The sequence below is a fragment of the Saccopteryx bilineata genome, chromosome 3 (genome assembly GCF_036850765.1).
Source record: "Saccopteryx bilineata isolate mSacBil1 chromosome 3, mSacBil1_pri_phased_curated, whole genome shotgun sequence".
Taxonomy (NCBI): Eukaryota; Metazoa; Chordata; class Mammalia; order Chiroptera; family Emballonuridae; genus Saccopteryx; species Saccopteryx bilineata.
Window position 1 is genome coordinate 206,597,688 of NC_089492.1, and position 17,458 is coordinate 206,615,145.

At 39.0% G+C, this 17,458-nt stretch overlaps 2 protein-coding genes across 3 annotated transcripts in view; both read left to right on the top strand.

Annotated features, from left to right (window-relative positions):
• BRDT (bromodomain testis associated) overlaps window positions 1-9,584 on the top strand; it is a 50,993-nt gene extending 41,409 nt beyond the window's left edge. Inside the window, exons 14-17 of the mRNA XM_066264954.1 lie at window positions 494-591; window positions 7,408-7,613; window positions 8,086-8,260; window positions 9,516-9,584. Of these exons, the coding sequence (XP_066121051.1) occupies window positions 494-591; window positions 7,408-7,613; window positions 8,086-8,260; window positions 9,516-9,584 (548 nt within the window). The remainder of the gene's footprint in view (window positions 1-493; window positions 592-7,407; window positions 7,614-8,085; window positions 8,261-9,515) is intronic.
• Window positions 9,585-15,006: 5,422 nt separating this feature from the next.
• The window catches only part of EPHX4 (epoxide hydrolase 4), a 63,163-nt gene continuing 60,711 nt past the window's right edge, over window positions 15,007-17,458 (top strand). Inside the window, exon 1 of one of the 2 annotated variants that reach the window (XM_066268638.1) lies at window positions 15,007-15,209. In XM_066268638.1, coding sequence (XP_066124735.1) covers window positions 15,135-15,209 — 75 coding nt within the window. In that variant the 5' untranslated portion in view covers window positions 15,007-15,134. Of the gene's footprint in view, window positions 15,210-15,363; window positions 15,654-17,458 lie in introns of those variants that run through there. The other variant, XM_066268637.1, reaches the window with a different exon arrangement.

Sequence of the window (17,458 nt, forward strand, 5' to 3'; positions counted from 1 at the left end):
TCCTTCCATTTTTTGTGGGGCTTTTTGTTCTCAGGTGGCCACCAGGATGCATCTTTCCTTGGAAGTCCTACATTGGCTTAGGCCTTGTTTTTCCTAAATGATTCACTGGTATGGGGTTAGGATTACCAGGACTGGCTTGGCCTCATGGAGACCCAACTGTGGAGCTGAGGTCACTCTACACACTGGAGGGCTGCTGCACTGTTGACACAGATAAAATAGATTTTGGTGGATGAGCAACAATGTTAGCTATACTTTATGTTGGACAAAAAAAGAGAGAGAAAAAGAAACAAATAGAGGAGGTAAATTTCAAGTGAAAAATGTTTATTTTGCAGTATAATGATTCCCAGCTGGAATCCTCCAAAGTAGAGAAGCATCGAAAAAATTAGTCACTTAGTTTTTTTTTCATAGTTTGACTGGGGGTGGGGGGAGTGTCAAATTCTGGACAAGGGAGATGAAATATCTTGATTATACCATTCTAAAAATGTGCACCTAGGTGATTCTGAAAAACGCTTGAATGGCCTAACAGTGATGCATCAGTCTGATGACAACTCAATGGAGTTAGAATCTGAATGTCAAGTTCCTGTGCAGAAGGTAAGAATAATGTTATTTTTTTCTCACAAATATTGAAAGGATTTAAATTTTAATATGGAAGTAGCACAAGAACTATTTTAAGTCCTAACTAACTTGAGTGAGAGTTTGGATCTCTAAACCTAATTTCTGCCCATTTATTTTTTTATATTTATTTATTATTATTTTTTATTTCCCTTCCTTTTTTCTGCATCTTTCCGAAGCCGGAAACGGGGAGAGACAGTCAGACAGACTCCCGCATGCACCTGACCGGGATCCACCCAGCACGCCCACCAGGGGGCGATGCTCTGCCCATCTGGGGCGTCCCTCTGTTGCGACCAGAGCCACTCCAGCGCCTGAGGCAGAGGCCACAGAGCCATCCCCAGCGCCAGGGCCATCCTTGCTCCAATGGAGCCTTAGCTGCGGGAGGGGAAGAGAGACAGAGAGGAAGGAGAGGGGGAGGGGTGGAGAAGCAGATGGGCGCCTCTCTTGTGTGCCCTGGCCGGGAATCGAACCTGGGACTTCTGCACGCCAGGCCAACGCTCCACCACTGAGCCAACCGGCCAGGGCCTGCCCATTTATTTTTTAAAAATTGTTACCTGTGAGCAACAACACTCCTTCCCCACTCTGAGTTCTCGTGATTGTATTTAACTGAATAATTTGTAATGCTGCAGTTTGCCATATATCCTGGTTTTAAAGCATGCTAAACTATCTTAGAATCTGTTGTGGGGATTTCCTGAGTCTTTTGTGCACTTACACTCAAACCACATACTGATCATTCTTTCAATAAATATTCTAGATGTTTGGGGTCCATTAGCTACATCAGGTACTATTCTAGGCATTTGAGTCTAAGTCTCCAAACTGCCTGAAGGGGATCTTACACACCTCTCTCTTTCCTGCCCTCCTTCCCTTCCTTTTGTATTGCAGGCACTTCAGGGAACAGATCTTAATGTTTTGGGCACACTTAGGACTATCTAACATTTCCCTGGGAGGAACATGCGGCCTTGGAATTCGTGTTTTCTTAATATATTTTATTTTCTTACATAATGCTCTGTTAATAATTATCAATAGATTAACTGTTCAATTTGGGTATATTGTTATTGATAAGAACCATTTTTAAAGTGCCTTTTCTAATATCTGGCATTAATTTAATTAATTATTTTTTAATAACAGAAGTGTCATCCATCCTCTTTAAGGTGGAAAGAATAGTGTCACCAAGTTAAAATTAAATATTTAATTAATATTTAATATACTATAATCTTTGTTTCTAATTTAACAAAACTTTATAATTTTGACTGATCCAAAGTAAAGTTGAAAACAATAAGAAATTTCCAAAAGGTTTAAGGAGAAATGGGATTGTGTGGTTTGTTTTCTTCAAAACAAACTGTTTTCATCTTAACATTATCCCTCACCCTCGCTCCCTCACTATCAGCAGTACAGTTACTTTTTTAAAAGAGGGGCTCCAGAATTTTGGTGTTAGAGGGATCTTTGAGAATTAGCCTTTATGAATAAACCAGTCCAGATGGTTCAAGCATCTTGCCCAAATAAGGGCTGGGATTAAAACAAAACGTTTCAACAAACTTTCAACGTCTTATCTTTTTACTCAGAAGTCCTAGCTTTGCCATTCTTTGATTTACTTCTCTTATTTACATCTGCTTTAAGAAAAGGTATCCTTTTTTCCCCAAGGCTAACTTATCTATTTAACAGATCTATTGTGGAACTCTCCTGCCCTCTCAGTCATTGTGTCTAGCTATTATTTCTTTTTGTCTTGTTTTCTCACTACTTGTTTGCATATTAAATCAGAGTTTCTCAAAGATAGCACTATTGACCTTTAGGGCTGGAAAAGTCTTTGTTGGGGGTAGGCCTATGCGTTGCAAGATGGTTAACAGGAACCCTCTACCCACTAGATCAGGGGTCTCAAACTCGTGGCCCGCGGGCCGCATGCGACCCGCCGAACAATTTTGTGCGGCCCGCAGACTAATCCACGAAGTTCAAAATATTTTGGATAAAATTAAGTAAGCCTAGGGGCCTACCTGTATTTTTCATTTCTCTAGCATCCTAGCTAGATATTAGCTTAGTTAATAGCAGTTGTGATGCGAACTACAGTTTCTGGTCGTTTTGTGACACTGAGTAAACTGCATGTATGATTGTGCTTGTTGTACTGATTTTTTTTTGTTTTCAACTGCAGTGAGAAAAGTGTTGCGTAACAGTTGCCTTTTGTAGACCTAGTGCTGCCCGCCGAACGGCTGTGATCTTGCTCTGCGGCCCACATGCTGAGTTGAGTTTGAGACCCCTGCACTAGATGCTTGCAAACCCCCTTTTCCCCACCCCTATATGACAATCAAAAATGGTTACTGACATTGCCAGATGTCTTCCCTGGGTAGAGGGCAATCACACTCAGTTGAGAACCAATGCCTTAATTTGACCTACCATCTAGCCACTCTCCTGTCCTTGTAATTTGCTCTGTTAGTGAACAGTGACCTCTAGCAGTTAGTAGAACTGCTGCCTCCCTCTTAAAGCTTTGACAGGGTGAGAAACTGGGGTCTCCCACTCCTCTCTCTGCTTGAACATCCACTATGGGGATTTTAGTTATAGACTCAAATTTATAGCTCCAGACCTTGCCTTCTGTAAGTTTTCCTATTTTTCATGATTCTCAGTCTCCTTCAGCCAAGGAGTGGCCAAATTCTTGGGTTTTACTTCCAAGAAGTCTCCTTTTCCATCTGCACCTCATAAGCCAAGCCTTACTGCCTTTAGTCTGAGCTCTTTAACATTCATAACTTTTTATCTAACTTGAAACCTTCCTTGTTCTTTTCCGTTTCACTTTAACATTCTTACATTGTTCTTCTTCATGGCTGGCTCTGGTCCTATCACTCTTCATTTTAGTTGTTCATTGATTGCTTGTCATTATGTGCCTTGACTGGGCAAGCCCAGGGCTTTGAACCAGTGATCTCAGCATTCCAGGTCACCACTCTGTCCACTGCACCACCACAGGCCAGGCATATTACTCCTCTATATAAAACCCTTAGTGGTTTCCAACTTTGACTCCAGAGTGAAGTTAAACACCATTACATTAAAACCTCAGTCTAGCTTTTCAGTCTTAACTATATTTCTTGTAATTAATTGAAAATAAACTACTCATTTCTTCCCAGCCCCACCTAATAATGCATTTACAGTAATTATGCTCTTTCCTCAGTAAGGAATGTTCTCCATCCTCATCCTTGCTTATCAACAGTCTTCTTATTCTTTTCTGTGATACCTGAAAAACTTCTCTGTACTCCAAATCCACATGTGAACTTCTCTGTTTTAGGATTTGCCAACATTTCATTGCAATTAAACACATTTCTGGTGCAAAGTCTGAGGCCAAAGTTTCATCCTCCCTTTATTTTCTGTTAAGTATACTACCAAGTATTAACTGTTCTATTTCAAATCTCTACCTGAAGGTGAGAGTCTTTAACTGACTTGAATAGTCAGATGAACTCTGGGACAAGTATTTAGCCCATTCCATGAGTAGGAACAAAAACAGATTTTATTGACAACATACAGAAGTCTTTATGAGCAAAACTGGGTGACTACTGGTAAAGGTCTTTGTGTGTGTGGCAGAGGTGAGGGAGGGATGCTTTGACTCCTTTTATTACTATATGACAAAAATTAAAGCCTTGTGGCTATATCTAGTCATAAATTTTCTTTTGCCTTTCCTGGGACCCATGACCAGTTTCTTCCTAATATTTTATGGACATACAGGGTGCGGCAAAAGTAGGTTTACAGTTATGAGTATGCAAAACAAGAGTCTATTCTTGTATTATTATTTATTGTGTTAATTTTCATATGAACAACTGTATACCTACTTTTGCCCCACCCTGTACATGAAAAGAGCAATCAATCATAATTATTAAGGAAATAATCATCAAAAAGAAATTTCAACAGAAAATGATAAGGTACCATATAATCCTCAGGACAGGTAAGATAGTCTTACTTTTTTATTGAGATATAATTGACACACATTACATTAGTTTCAGGTATACAACATACTGATTCGATATTTGTGTATATTGTGAAATGATTACCATAATAGTTAACATCCATCTCCACACATCTACAATTTTTTTTCTTGTGATAAGAACTTTTAAGCTCTACTCTCTTATCAACTTTCAAATCTATAATTCAGTACTATTCATTCCCCAGGGCTTATTTATTTTATAACTGAAAGTTTGTACCTCTTGATGTCCTTCACCCATTTCTCCCACTTCCGGAGCCCTTTTGGAAAACACCAATCTATTCTACTTGTGAGTTTGGTTTTAGGATTTTGGGGAGAGTTTTTTGTTTGTGTGTTTTTTAGATTCAGCACATAAGTGAAATCATTTGTCTTTTTCTTTCTGACTCATTTCACTTAGCATAATGCCCCCCAGATCCATCCATGCTGTCAAAATGGCAAAATTTCCTTTTTTATGGTTGAATAATATTTCATTGTGTATATATGCTACATTTTCTTTATCCATTCATCTATCAATAGATACTTGGGTTATTTCCAATTTTTGGTTGTTGTGAATTGTGCTATAACAAACAGGAGTGCAGATTTCTCTTCAAGATCCTGGATTTATTTCCTTTGGCCATATACCCAGAAGTGGGATTGCTAGATCTTATAGTAGTTCTATTTTTAATTTTTTGAGGAGTCTTTACACTGTTTTATACTAATTTGCATTGCCCTGATGATCAGTGAGTTGAGCACCTTTTCATGTACCTGTTGCCATCTATGTCTTCTTTGGAAAAAATGTCTATTCAGATCCTCTGCCTATTTTTTTTCAGATTTTTAATTATTTATTTTGCTATTGAGTTATATGAGTTCTTTATATATTTTGGACATTAAGCCCTTACCAGACATTATTTTATCCCAGTCAGTAGGTTACTTTACAATTTTTTTTTTTTTTTTTGTATTTTTTCTGAAGCTGGAAACGGGGAGAGACAGTCAGACAGACTCCTGCATGAGCCCCACCGGGATCCACCTGGCACGCCCACCAGGGGCGAAGCTCTGCCCACCAGGGGGCGATGCTCTGCCGCGACCAGAGCCACTCTAGCGCCTGGGGCAGAGGCCAAGGAGCCATCCCCAGCGCCCGGGCCATCTTTGCTCCAATGGAGCCTTGGCTGCGGGAGGGGAAGAGAGAGACAGAGAGGAAGGAGGGGGGTGGTGGAGAAGCAAATGGGCGCTTCTCCTGTGTGCCCTGGCCGGGAATCGAACCCGGGTCCCCCCCGCACGCCAGGCCGACGCTCTACGGCTGAGCCAACCGGCCAGGGCCAGGTTACTTTACATTTTGTTAATGGTTTCCTTTGTTGTGCAGAAGCTTTTTAGTTTGATGTAGTCCCACTTACTTTTGCTTTTGGTATCAAATCCAGAAAATCCATCACCAAGACTGATGTCAGGAGCTTACCATCTATGATTTCTTCTAGGGGTTTTATGGGTTCAGATCTTACTTCCAAGTCTTTCATTCTTTTTGAGTTAATTTTTGTGTATGGTGTAAGATAGTAGTCCAGATTCATTGACATGTAGCTATCCAGTTATCCCAACACCATTTATTGAAGAGACTGTTCTTTCCTCTTTGTATATTTGTCACTCCTTGTAAATTAATTAGGCATATTAACATTGAAATTTTACTTTAAAAAAACTTTTTAACATGGTACTGGAAGATTTTAAACATTTCTATTGGGCAGCACTGATGCATGGCATATCTCATTTAAGAACGGTGGCCACAATCAGTTAATTATTCTTTGTATTTTTCTGAAGTGAGCAGCAGGGAGGTAGAGAGACAGGTTCCTGCATGTGCCTGACCTGGAATTACCCAGCATGCCCACTAGGGGCCCACGCTTTGCCCATTTGGGGTGTTGCTCTGTTGCAACCAGAGCCATCCTAATGTCTGAGGTGGGGCCATGGAGCCATACTTAGTGCCAGGGCCAACTTTGCTCCAATGGAGCCTTGGCTGAGGGAGGGGGAGAGAGAGACAGAGAGGAAGGAGAGGGGAGGGGTGGAGACGCAGATGGGTGCTTCTCCTGTGTGCCCTGGCCAAGAATCGAACCCGGGACTTCCACATGCCGGGCTGACGCTTTACAGCTGAGCCAACCAGCCAGTGCCCAGTTAATTATTCTTTATACCAAAAGAAGGAAAAATAGATAAGCCAGAGGGTTTCAAACAAATGTGCCATTTTCTGGAATTGTCTTTGTCTCTTATTAATCATTTGTATATTAGCTTTATTGTCCCTATATAATCATAAATATTATCATTATATTGAATAGTTTATTTTTATATTTCTTGCAGATTATCATACCCTTAATACATATGTTTTATATTAAATTGAATTAGTTGTCACTTGACCAGGCGGTGGCGCAATTGATAAGAGTGTCAGACTGGGACATGGAAGACCCAGGTTCGAAACCCTGAGGTTGCTGGCTTGAGCGAGGGGTCACTCACTCTGCTGTAGCCCCCTGGTCAAAGCACATATGAGAAAGCAATCACTGAACAACTAAGATACCTCAACAAAAAATTGATGTTTCTCATCTCTCTCCCTTTCTGTCTGTTCCTCTCTGACTCTCTCTGCCAAAAAAAAAAAAAAATTGAAATAGTTGTCAAGCACATTATTTTAGATGAATAGTTGCATTTAGCTTATCTGTTTTTGTATTTTTTCTGACTGTACCCACTCTTTACTTTATGTTTATTAAAATTATATGTTTATTAAAATTACATGAAGCCTTTTGGAATTTTATTTTGTTCTATTTCTGTATAAAAAATATTGTTTTCCTTTCAAAATGTGGTTAACATCTACAGACACAGACTGAATAAAATATTTGTTTTAGGATATAAAAATCAAGAATGCAGAGTCTTGGAAAAGTTTAGGCAAACCAGTCAAAACTTCAGGAGTACGAAAATCCTCAGATGAGCTCTTCAACCAATTTAGAAAAGCAGCAATAGAAAAGGAAGTCAAAGCTGGAACACATGAACTAGTACAAAAACATCTGGGACAGAACAGAAAGGAACCAAAAGTGTCTCAAGGAAATCAGAGGTCTGTAATTCACTGGACTAAAGGAGGCCTTGGAGATCTAGACATGTATTTAAAATATATTCAACTTCTTTTTTTATCAAGTGACTATGATTCAGCTGTTTAGAACACAGAGAAAGTTATAATTCCAAGAGTAAATTGTATTGATTTTTTATTGATAAGTAGTAGTCTGTGTTGAACAGAATAGAAATAAGTTATTCATTAAGCTATTAAAGATACTAATATTTCTAAATGAAAAATATATCATAATTGTCTAGAAATGCCTTAATATTGTTTCCATTCTGTGTGTAAGAAGATAATAGTATACTATGGTCACAGTTTTCCAAAAATTTTCTTAGACATCAAAAATAATGTTATGCTATGTGAAAGGAGGTAACAAGAACATTGCTTTATACTTGTCCACTTAATAACATATATTTGTAATAACTTTTAACTTGAACTTGAAACCTACTTTGAGCTCTGTTGTTTCTTTCAGGGACCCTGATTTCACTCTAGAATCTTTTTCAAATAAGATGCAAAACAAGTGCCTTGGAAAAGAGCAAAAAGAACATCAGCAGTCACTGGAAGCTCAAGAGAAAAGTAAACTCTGGCTTCTCAAAGACCGTACTTTAGCAAGGGAGAAAGAGCAAGAGAGGAGGAGAAGAGAAGCAGTAAGTGAATTTGTTTACTAAAACCAACTAGTAAAGGAAAGATTTAACAGGGCAATATTTTCACATGTTCAAAGATGTATTTAAGGTATTTATTCAAAGACAGTGGAGTTACTTCTTTAGTGAGGATCTAAAATCAGGGCCTCAGTAAAATTTTCATGGTCAAAAGGCCTCCTGGAGCTACTATACTACACTGTGGGTTCAAATCCCATTTCTGCCATTTACTAGACTTTTGGGTCTGGGATAGCTATTTAATCTCTCTGTACCTCGTGCTCGCTTCGGCAGCACATATACTAATCTCTCTGTACCTCAATTTCTATAAAGTGATAGTAATCTATTGTGGAGATGAAATTAATTTACAGGTATTGAGCACGTAGGAAAATACCTGGCACATAGGTGAAGTGATTTATCACTTACTGTTATTACTCTTGAAAAATTTATAAGCTACCTATGAATTGTGGCTAAAAGATATGCCATCTGTCCCAGGTTCAGTATTTCCTTAGCTGAACACTAAATGATAAGGTGACTTACATTATGTCGATTATATTTTAATAGGACTAGAAAGAAAGAAAAAATAAGTTGACTTGTGTTTAGGAGTCCAAATATACAGAAAATTAAGTTTTAAAAACTAGAATTTATTCCTTCTGTCTATGGATTACTTAAAACTGTGTTATTTAAATTAAATAGTTCTCAAAAATTTGGGAATTTTTTTGCTAGTGATTTCTATCACTAGTGTTGGCATTATGCTGAATGTTATACTTGCAATCTGGTTTGATCTTTATAAATATTTACATATAAAATAAACTTGGTTAAATTTCCTTAGGTTACATAGTTATTAAATGGCAGAACCAAGGGAAGCCTATACATATTATATAGTTCTCTCACATAGGTAAGATATTGCATTGTCAGAAAATAATTGGATTTGCCCAGCACTATGTTGGTTACAGAGATACATGAAATCATGTAATCTCATTTTATTTTCTTATTAATACCCACTTTTGTCAACACAGAGTTTTCTCTCACTGGGAAAGATTAAATTTGTTTTTAATGTTCTTGTAAGTTTTAATTTTCACATAATATTTTAACAAAAATTAGATAGTATATAAACAGAAATAAAAAATTATATGCAATCTCATGTTAAATGAGTTGCATTCATATTGTATGATCTGTTTTAAATGTTGTACTATCATGTTTATATAGATATAATAAAGCCATACATTTTTGAAGTCACATTTAAATTTTCTCTTCTTTTTTATAGATGGCTGGTACCATTGATATGACTCTTCAAAGAGACATTATGACAATGTTTGAAAACAACTTTGATTAAGATTCTGTTTTTAAATTAACCATCAACTGAAAATGAATTATATGAAAGATTAAAATGCATATGGTAAAATATTTGCTTTCAGACACCAGTCTTATGTTGTATTTTGACTGCTCTAAAATGATTAAACAATTTTCACTTACATTTCTTTTTAGGTATATGCTCAGTTTTTAATGACATAATTATAGGAAATTTTATAATACTGGATCTCTAAAAATTGAATAAATTCCCAGATGTTATTCACTTTATAAATAATTGTCTGCTATGTATTATAGGCTTGATCTTAGCAATGAAAATCCAAAGGAGGTAGTCCCTGCTTGTTTAAAAATGAATATATAAAGGTGTATCAAAATATAGTTTTGGTTGAGTTTTTTAACTTTTAAAACAAATACTTGTTTTAAAAAATCTTTAGGATACTTGGTTTGAGTGTCAGGTTACATAAGACTACTTTGTTTTGCTTATTATATATTCAAAATTATTATTGAAATTCAGTTTAAAGACAATATTACCTATGGTTTAAAAGATGTTAAATTTGAAGCAAGTTAACAGTAAATATGAATTATGTATATAAGTCCCTATAGGAACTTATACAGCATTTTTTTTTTTTTTGTGGCCGAGACAGTCAGAGAAAGGGACAGATTGGGACAGACAGGAAGGGAGAGAGATGAGAAGCATCAATTCTTCATTGCGGTTCCTTAGTTGTTCATTGATTGCTTTCTCATATGTGCCTTGACCGGGGGGCTACAGCAGACTGAGTGACCCCTTGCTTGAGCCAGCGACCTTGGGGTCTCAAGCCTGGGTCCTCCACATCCCAGTCTGACACTCTATCCACTGCGCCACCGCCTGGTCAGGCTACAGCATTTCTTAACATGTATATGTCATAGCAATGAATGTTTAAATCTTTACTTAATTATAGTAAGGTTTTTAAAAATATTTTTCATAATTCTCAAGTTGTTATTATGTATAAATCATGTGTATCAGCTCCATGTGTTTTAAAATTTTGGATTCTTGAAGTGTAACAATTCAGGCACTATTCTGATAACAGCTAAAGTAAAAATTAAAAATGTATATAAATTATAAAGAGAGAAAATGTATTCTTGAGTTCATTTTTTATAATCAATATTTTTTTGTAAACATCTTTAAAACTATCATCCATTTAAAAAACATGATTAACTAGTGGCTAAAATGATGGTGATTCTGTCATGAAGCATAGCCAACATGAAAGTAATAGTCATACCTATTCAACTATACCTATTACCCAAGAAATTAGTATGTATATAGTAATAGTATGCATTATATTATTTTCCTAAAAGATCATATAGGGAAAGATGACCTGTATATGTGTGTATGTATTAGAAAGATACATCAGAAATACATGGTGTTTACTTCCAGGTGATAGAATTATAGGTATTTTTACATTTTTCTTTACATTTCTCAGTATTTCATGGTTCTTATGTAAAACTTTTAAGGCCTGGGAAACTTCCCATTTTGAAGGGGAAAAGTGAGAATAATAAGAATTTACTTCTATTAAATCTTTCCATTGTCCTTAATTAATAAAACTGATCAATCAATGATTTTTTTCCTGTAGGAAAAAGAAAGTTTAGCTTTAGTAACATATACTAGTATGTTAAAAAATGATGGCTTTCTTGAGGTTTTCACATAAACACTTGTAGCAGCCCTTAGAGAGCTCTGATACTGTTATCAGTGTTTAGTTTAACCAACTTAAACTTTAATCTTTGCTCTATAAGGAGGCTGGCACATTGTAGATGCTCAACAAACTTGTGGTTGGTAGTTGAAGTCAGTTTAGCAAGAAAAATATCAGTTTTAACTTATGCATTATTCAGTTAAATATTGTTTGGCCTCTCTTAACTTCTTACATGGAGTTTACTTTTGTTAATTTCATGCATGAAATACTATATGTAACTTATTAGCCTTCAACTAAAACCTGATTTTATTTGAGGACCCCTTTCTGTCTTTAACTCTCCTCTCCAACTTCTAAGACTTTTTCATTGTCTTTTTTGGATTAGTGATCAGCCATCAGTGACCTTCCCTATATAATAAACCTTTTTGCTTGTTTCTTTCCTTTTTGTTCTTTAGTTCTGGAAGTCTGGACCATCTGTCTCAGCATCATGTGGGAATGTTTTTGAAATGCAAATTCTGAAACTTCAGACTTACTAAATCAGAAACTCTGGGTATGGGGTATGGGGTCCAGCAATCTATATAGTTGAACAAAACCCTTTCAAATTTGAGAGCCACTGCTCTAACTGAATCCTGTTTCTCTCCTGCAGACTCTCAGTGAGTGTCTTGTGTTTGTTTGTTTTTTTTCAGTAATGCTTTTCTTACCTCTGGAGTGACACTTGCAGACCATTCTCCCTCCTCCCTAAATACCCCAGTTTTATGTTTTTAATGATAATAAGACTATACCAACCACAGTCACTGCAATCCCTGATTCATTCTTTGTTCCCCAAAGATTTCACTGTCACTTTCCAAACACTTTCCTCTTAATGATCTTAATATCTAATTAACCGTAGCTACTCTTTTGTCATTACCAGTAACTAAAACCCTTCCATTGTCTCAATTTCAAGCACCGTCGTCTGTCACTAGTGCCTCCTATCTTTTTCTAGCTTACTCCCTTGACACTAGCAATCATTAGACCTCACAAGGACCTACATACAATCCGTTAATCCTAGTGCTTTCTCACAGTAGCTCTCCCCTTCATGCCCTCATTTCTCTTCTTGAGAAAGACAGAAAAAAATGAGAAATAGATTAGTGGTTGCCAGGAGTTCAGGACAAGGTATAGGTGTGGTTATAAAAGGGTAACATGGATCGTTTTGGTTACAGAAATGTTAAGTATTCTTGAATTTTTTCGTGACTACACAAAGTTACATATATGATAAAATTACAGAGAAAATATAAAGTATACTGTGTAAAGTGTACACAAGTTCTCTATTCTCTTATGATTTCATACACATTTGCAATTATTCATTAAAATTTTCAATTAAAAAGGTACTAGTCGGCCCGACCTGTGGTGGTGCAGTAAATAAAGTGTCAACCTGGTTAACACTGAGGTCGCTGGAAAGAAACCCTGAGCTTGCCTGGTCAAGGCACATACGGGAGTTGATGCTTCCTGCTCCTCCCCCCTTCTCTCTTTTTCTCTCTCTTTGTATCTCTCTCTCCCCTCTATAAAATGAATAAATAAAATCTAAAACAAACAAAGCAGGTATTAGTCAAAATTGAAAACAGTTCTAAACTTATGGTGATCATTTCACAATATGTACATATGTCAAATCATTATATACCTAAAACAAATACAATGTTGTATGTCAAGTACAGGGGTGAGCAAAAGTAGGTTTACAGTTGTGAGTATGCAAAGTTTATTCTTATATAATTATTATTGTATTATTTTTCATATAAACAGCTGAAAATTTACTTTCACCCACCCCTGTATATCTCAATTTTGAAAAACTAGGGAATTCAAGCTTACACTTAGGAACTATAAAGCTGGAAAAAAGCATTTCTCCCATTACAACAAATTAAAAAGCTAGAAAACAAACATATATATATATATAGTTTGTTTGTTTTTTAGAGAGAGAGAGGGACAGACAATGAGAAACATCAACTCTTAATTGCAGTACCTAGGTGCTCATTGATTGCTTTCTCATATGTGCCTTGGCCAGGCGGCTTCAACCAAGCCAGTGAACCCTTGTTCAAGCCAGCAACCTTTGGGCTCAAGCCAGAGGCCATAGGGTCATGTCTATGATCCCATGCTCAAGCCACCGACCCCGCGCTCAAGCTGATGAACCCGTGCTCAAGCCAGCAACCTTGGGATTTTGAACCTGGGTCCTTAGGGTCCCAGATCAACACTCTATCCACTGTGCCACCACCTGGTCAGGTGAAAAGCTAGAAAATCTTCAAAGTCACTTTTCTTAAAATAATCTGAGGGCTGAGATTGCTGGGTAACCAAATAACATGAAATCTAAGAAAAGACAAACACATCAAAGTAGAAGTAGGACATAAGCACTAGCTTACCTGAGGCAGATACTACCAAATGCTATATATAATTCGGTAACAACTACAAAAAATCATCTAAAAGTTGTATCAATTGCTAAAGGCTGGGTATGAGCTAGCCTGAGAATATAGAGCCCCTATATTCTATATATGGCACAAGAGAAATTTGCAACCACTTGTAGGCCCTTCTCCACAGATCTCAACAGTACTTTACAAGAAAGATCTGTGTTGCAAGATAAGGATTCTGAGGTCATGATGCAAGCTTGAAAGAGAACAGCAGTAGATATATAAAAAAAGCAAAAAGTCTTCTTCCCTAAATAATACATACTTCAAGCTTCTGGGGCAAAATTGGCACACCTTATCACCTTTAGGGCACTGTTGAAGCCCCCAGCAGTGGGGGAACGAAATAGAAGTGAGCCTTCTAATCCTGGGAAAGTGGCAGGAAACACATTGGGGGTGCAGCCCATCAGAGAGTCCTTGTCACTAGTGGCAGAGGAGGATCATTGAGAAGGTCCCACCTTGATATCCAAAGATGTACTACCTGCCTGTGAGGCTGAGTTAGGACCGCAGAGAATGACCCTATGCTCTCTGCACTTCCTACCACCAGTAACAGAAGCAGTCAAAAATATATTTGAGTCGCACACAAGTACATAAAGATGTTCAACTTTAGTCACCAGGGAAATGCAAATTATATATAATTTCGATGATACCACTACACATTTCTTAGAACGGCTAAAATTAAAGAGATTTTTTTTTTACAATTCTAAGTGCTTACAAGAATATGACCTAACCATTATTCTTACATATCGCCAATGTAAAAATTGTACAGCTACTTTGGAAACCGGTTTGCCAGTTTCTCCCTCTCTTTCTCTCTCTCTCTCTCTCTCTCTCTCCCTCTCATGCGCGCGCACACACACACACACAACTTTTACATGAATATTAATAGTTGGCTTCATTCATAATCATCAAAACTGGAAGAAACTCAGCTCTCCTTTAACTGGGAAACAGATAAACAATATGGTACATCTATTCAAATGAAACACTAATGAGCAATAAAAGGAAACAATACATGTAACAGCACAGTTGAACCTCAGATGCGTTAAGAAGCCAGAAACAAAAGGTTACATATTCTGATTCCATTTATACAATATTCTTGTAAAAGAAAAAGTTACAGACGGAGAACAAAGGGTTTCCAGACTTGACTCTCTTAATATGACTCTGAACTAGTTGGAGAATATCAACACCTTCAGAAAAGTGTTAGGAACGAATAAAGTCGTAATGACTGCTGGGTAGTATGAAAACCCTTTACTGCCCCCCCCCCCATAGTTCCATGATCCAGAAAAACGCCTAATGAAATTCTAACAGTCAACTGAGGAACGAGAGGATTTGAACACCTGTCAAAACAAGAGTGGCGCTCTCCCTATGCGGTACCTGGGATGGTATGGTACTCTCACCTTCATTTCCCCACAGTTTAGCAATTTGGAAATGGGATTTAACCTTAATTTCCCCAGTTGAACAATTTTGAAATGTGATTTCACCTTGCGGATGGAAACCGGGTCTTCACACCGCAGCGCTGGAGGGCTCTGCGACCCTGGGCGCAGCGGTCCCCGAGCGCGCACGGTGAGTGTGGGAGCCCGAGGCTGTGACAAGGACGCCGGCTAGGCGCGGCTGCCTCGGGGCCCGCGGGGAGGTGCGCGCGGAGCCGGCGACCGCGGAGGGACGGGCGGGCCAGACGCGCCGCGGCGCTCGCTGCCTCGCTCCGGGGCCGGGGTGCTAGCCGCTGCTGCGGGGCCTCTCAAGGGCGGTGGGCCCTGACGCCGCCGCCGCCGCCCGATGGCTAGGCTACGGGATTGCCTGCCCCGCCTGACGGTCATGATCCGGTCCCTGTTCTTCTGGTCCTTCGTCTACTGCTACTGCGGGCTCTGCGCCTCCATCTACCTGCTCAAACTTTTGTGCAGCATCGGCAAGGGACCCGCGCATACCTTCCGGCGGGTGGCCCGGGAACACCCTCCCGCATGCTTGAACGACCCCTCCTTGGGTACCCACTGCTACGTGCGGATCAAGGTGAAGGCCTGCGCCGGCTCCGCGGGGGCGGAGGGGAGCGTGACGCCGGTGAGAGCAGAGGGCGCGGGGCTTCTGCTTCCATGACGCCCGGCCCAGCGTCCCCTAATGTCTCGGGTCTCGCAGGGCGCGCGGCGGGGACGACCAAGATGCCAAGGGGTGGCCGGATAGGGGTCTGGACTATGTGTGTGTTTAAAGTTCCTTGTTTCGTGGGGGGGGGGGGGGGGGGGGCGGACGGAAGAAGAGAGAGAGAATAAGTAATGTGGAGTTTCTGTAATCAGGGCCCTATTATATTAGTGTCCTTTCCTCCACCACGTCCCAGAATAATTCGCTCATGTCCTAATGCAATGAATGGGAAGCTGTATCCTGTCACCTTTTTGCCCTTTAGAGCTCAGATCGGCTGTAGGGGATTGTTCCTGGTGGCGCCCTACTGTTTCAGGAGTCTGTCCTTGCCCAAATTTTAGAGATTGAAAGAGTAAATAGCTAAGTCGTTGGGAATCAGGAGTCTATTTAGATCAGTAGAATGAAGCATTCACAGATGACCTAAACAGCACGAAATCAGAAACAAATATGTATGTTTGTGGAGAAGGAAGCCGACTTCGGAAGTTAGAGACCAAAGGAATGGAATAAAAAGTACTTGTCAACCATGCAGGCAGTCTCTATTGCCCATGTTTGTCCCAAGCATCCTCATAGCCCTCAGGTATTCTACTTCCTGAGGCTCCAGGTGTTGCCCTTTGTGATGCACCCTACAGTTTGACTCACAGGCCTTTCAAAGCTAGCCTCACATGAGGGGACTTTTATGTCACCAAGTGGGGAATTCCTATGGGAGCTAGATTTTCCAATAGCTGGAGTTCAGAAAATCCACGGGTATGCCTTCCTTACCTTCATTCAACCTAGGATTAATATGAGAATTAAATGAGTGCATATTGGGGAGGGAGACCAGTGTCTGGCACACAGTAAGTGCAATAAAGTGATTTGTTCATTAAAACCAATCAAGTGTCCACAGGATTTTATCTTGCAAGACTCAACACTAATAAAAGAAGGTATTGAACTCGGAAGGCATTTTGCAGTTGAGGGCAGAGTTGGATTTATTATCTTTATCCAACATGAAAAGAAAAAGCATCTGGAATTTCTTGTAATGCCTTTCTTCTCAATGGCCACCTAAGGAGTTTCCCCAAAGACACAGAACCAAGGAGTGGAAAGGACACTGTCCTGGGAGAAAGGACATAATGGGGGTTCTAGTCATAGCCTGACTCCCAACCAACCTCATCATTGTAATAATATCTTTGAATCTCGATTTCTAAATCTGTAAAAATTATGAAGCTGGATTAGATGACCTTTAAGATTTTTTCACATCTGAAAATTCAGTTGCTTGGGTAACCTGATGTAAAATGCAGTGTCCTTGCTCAGTTTTTGTTCTTGATGTCTTTCCTCCCCTCTTTCTGAGTTTTTGTTTCCCTTTCTTGCTTTTTTCTCCATTTCTCTCTTTTCAGTTTGCTTTGTTTGTGCTGTATTCCTGTTCATTCCTATGCTTTTTATTTCCCTTGGGCAGCTTTGTCTCCCACATGCAGTGAAGTCTTGAACTATGAGAGCATTCTGCTGTTACAAATACACTGACATGACATAAAGAGCAGGCAACGAAGGGAACTGTACATGCAACTCTCACCTTAAAATAATAATGTGGGAAGGAAAAAACTAAAAATAAGGAATGGAGGTGTGAATTATATAACTGATGGCACAGCTCTTGACAGGCAAGCTGAGAAAAGTACATGACTAAGAGGTAAACATGACAAGAATATGAGTTCAGA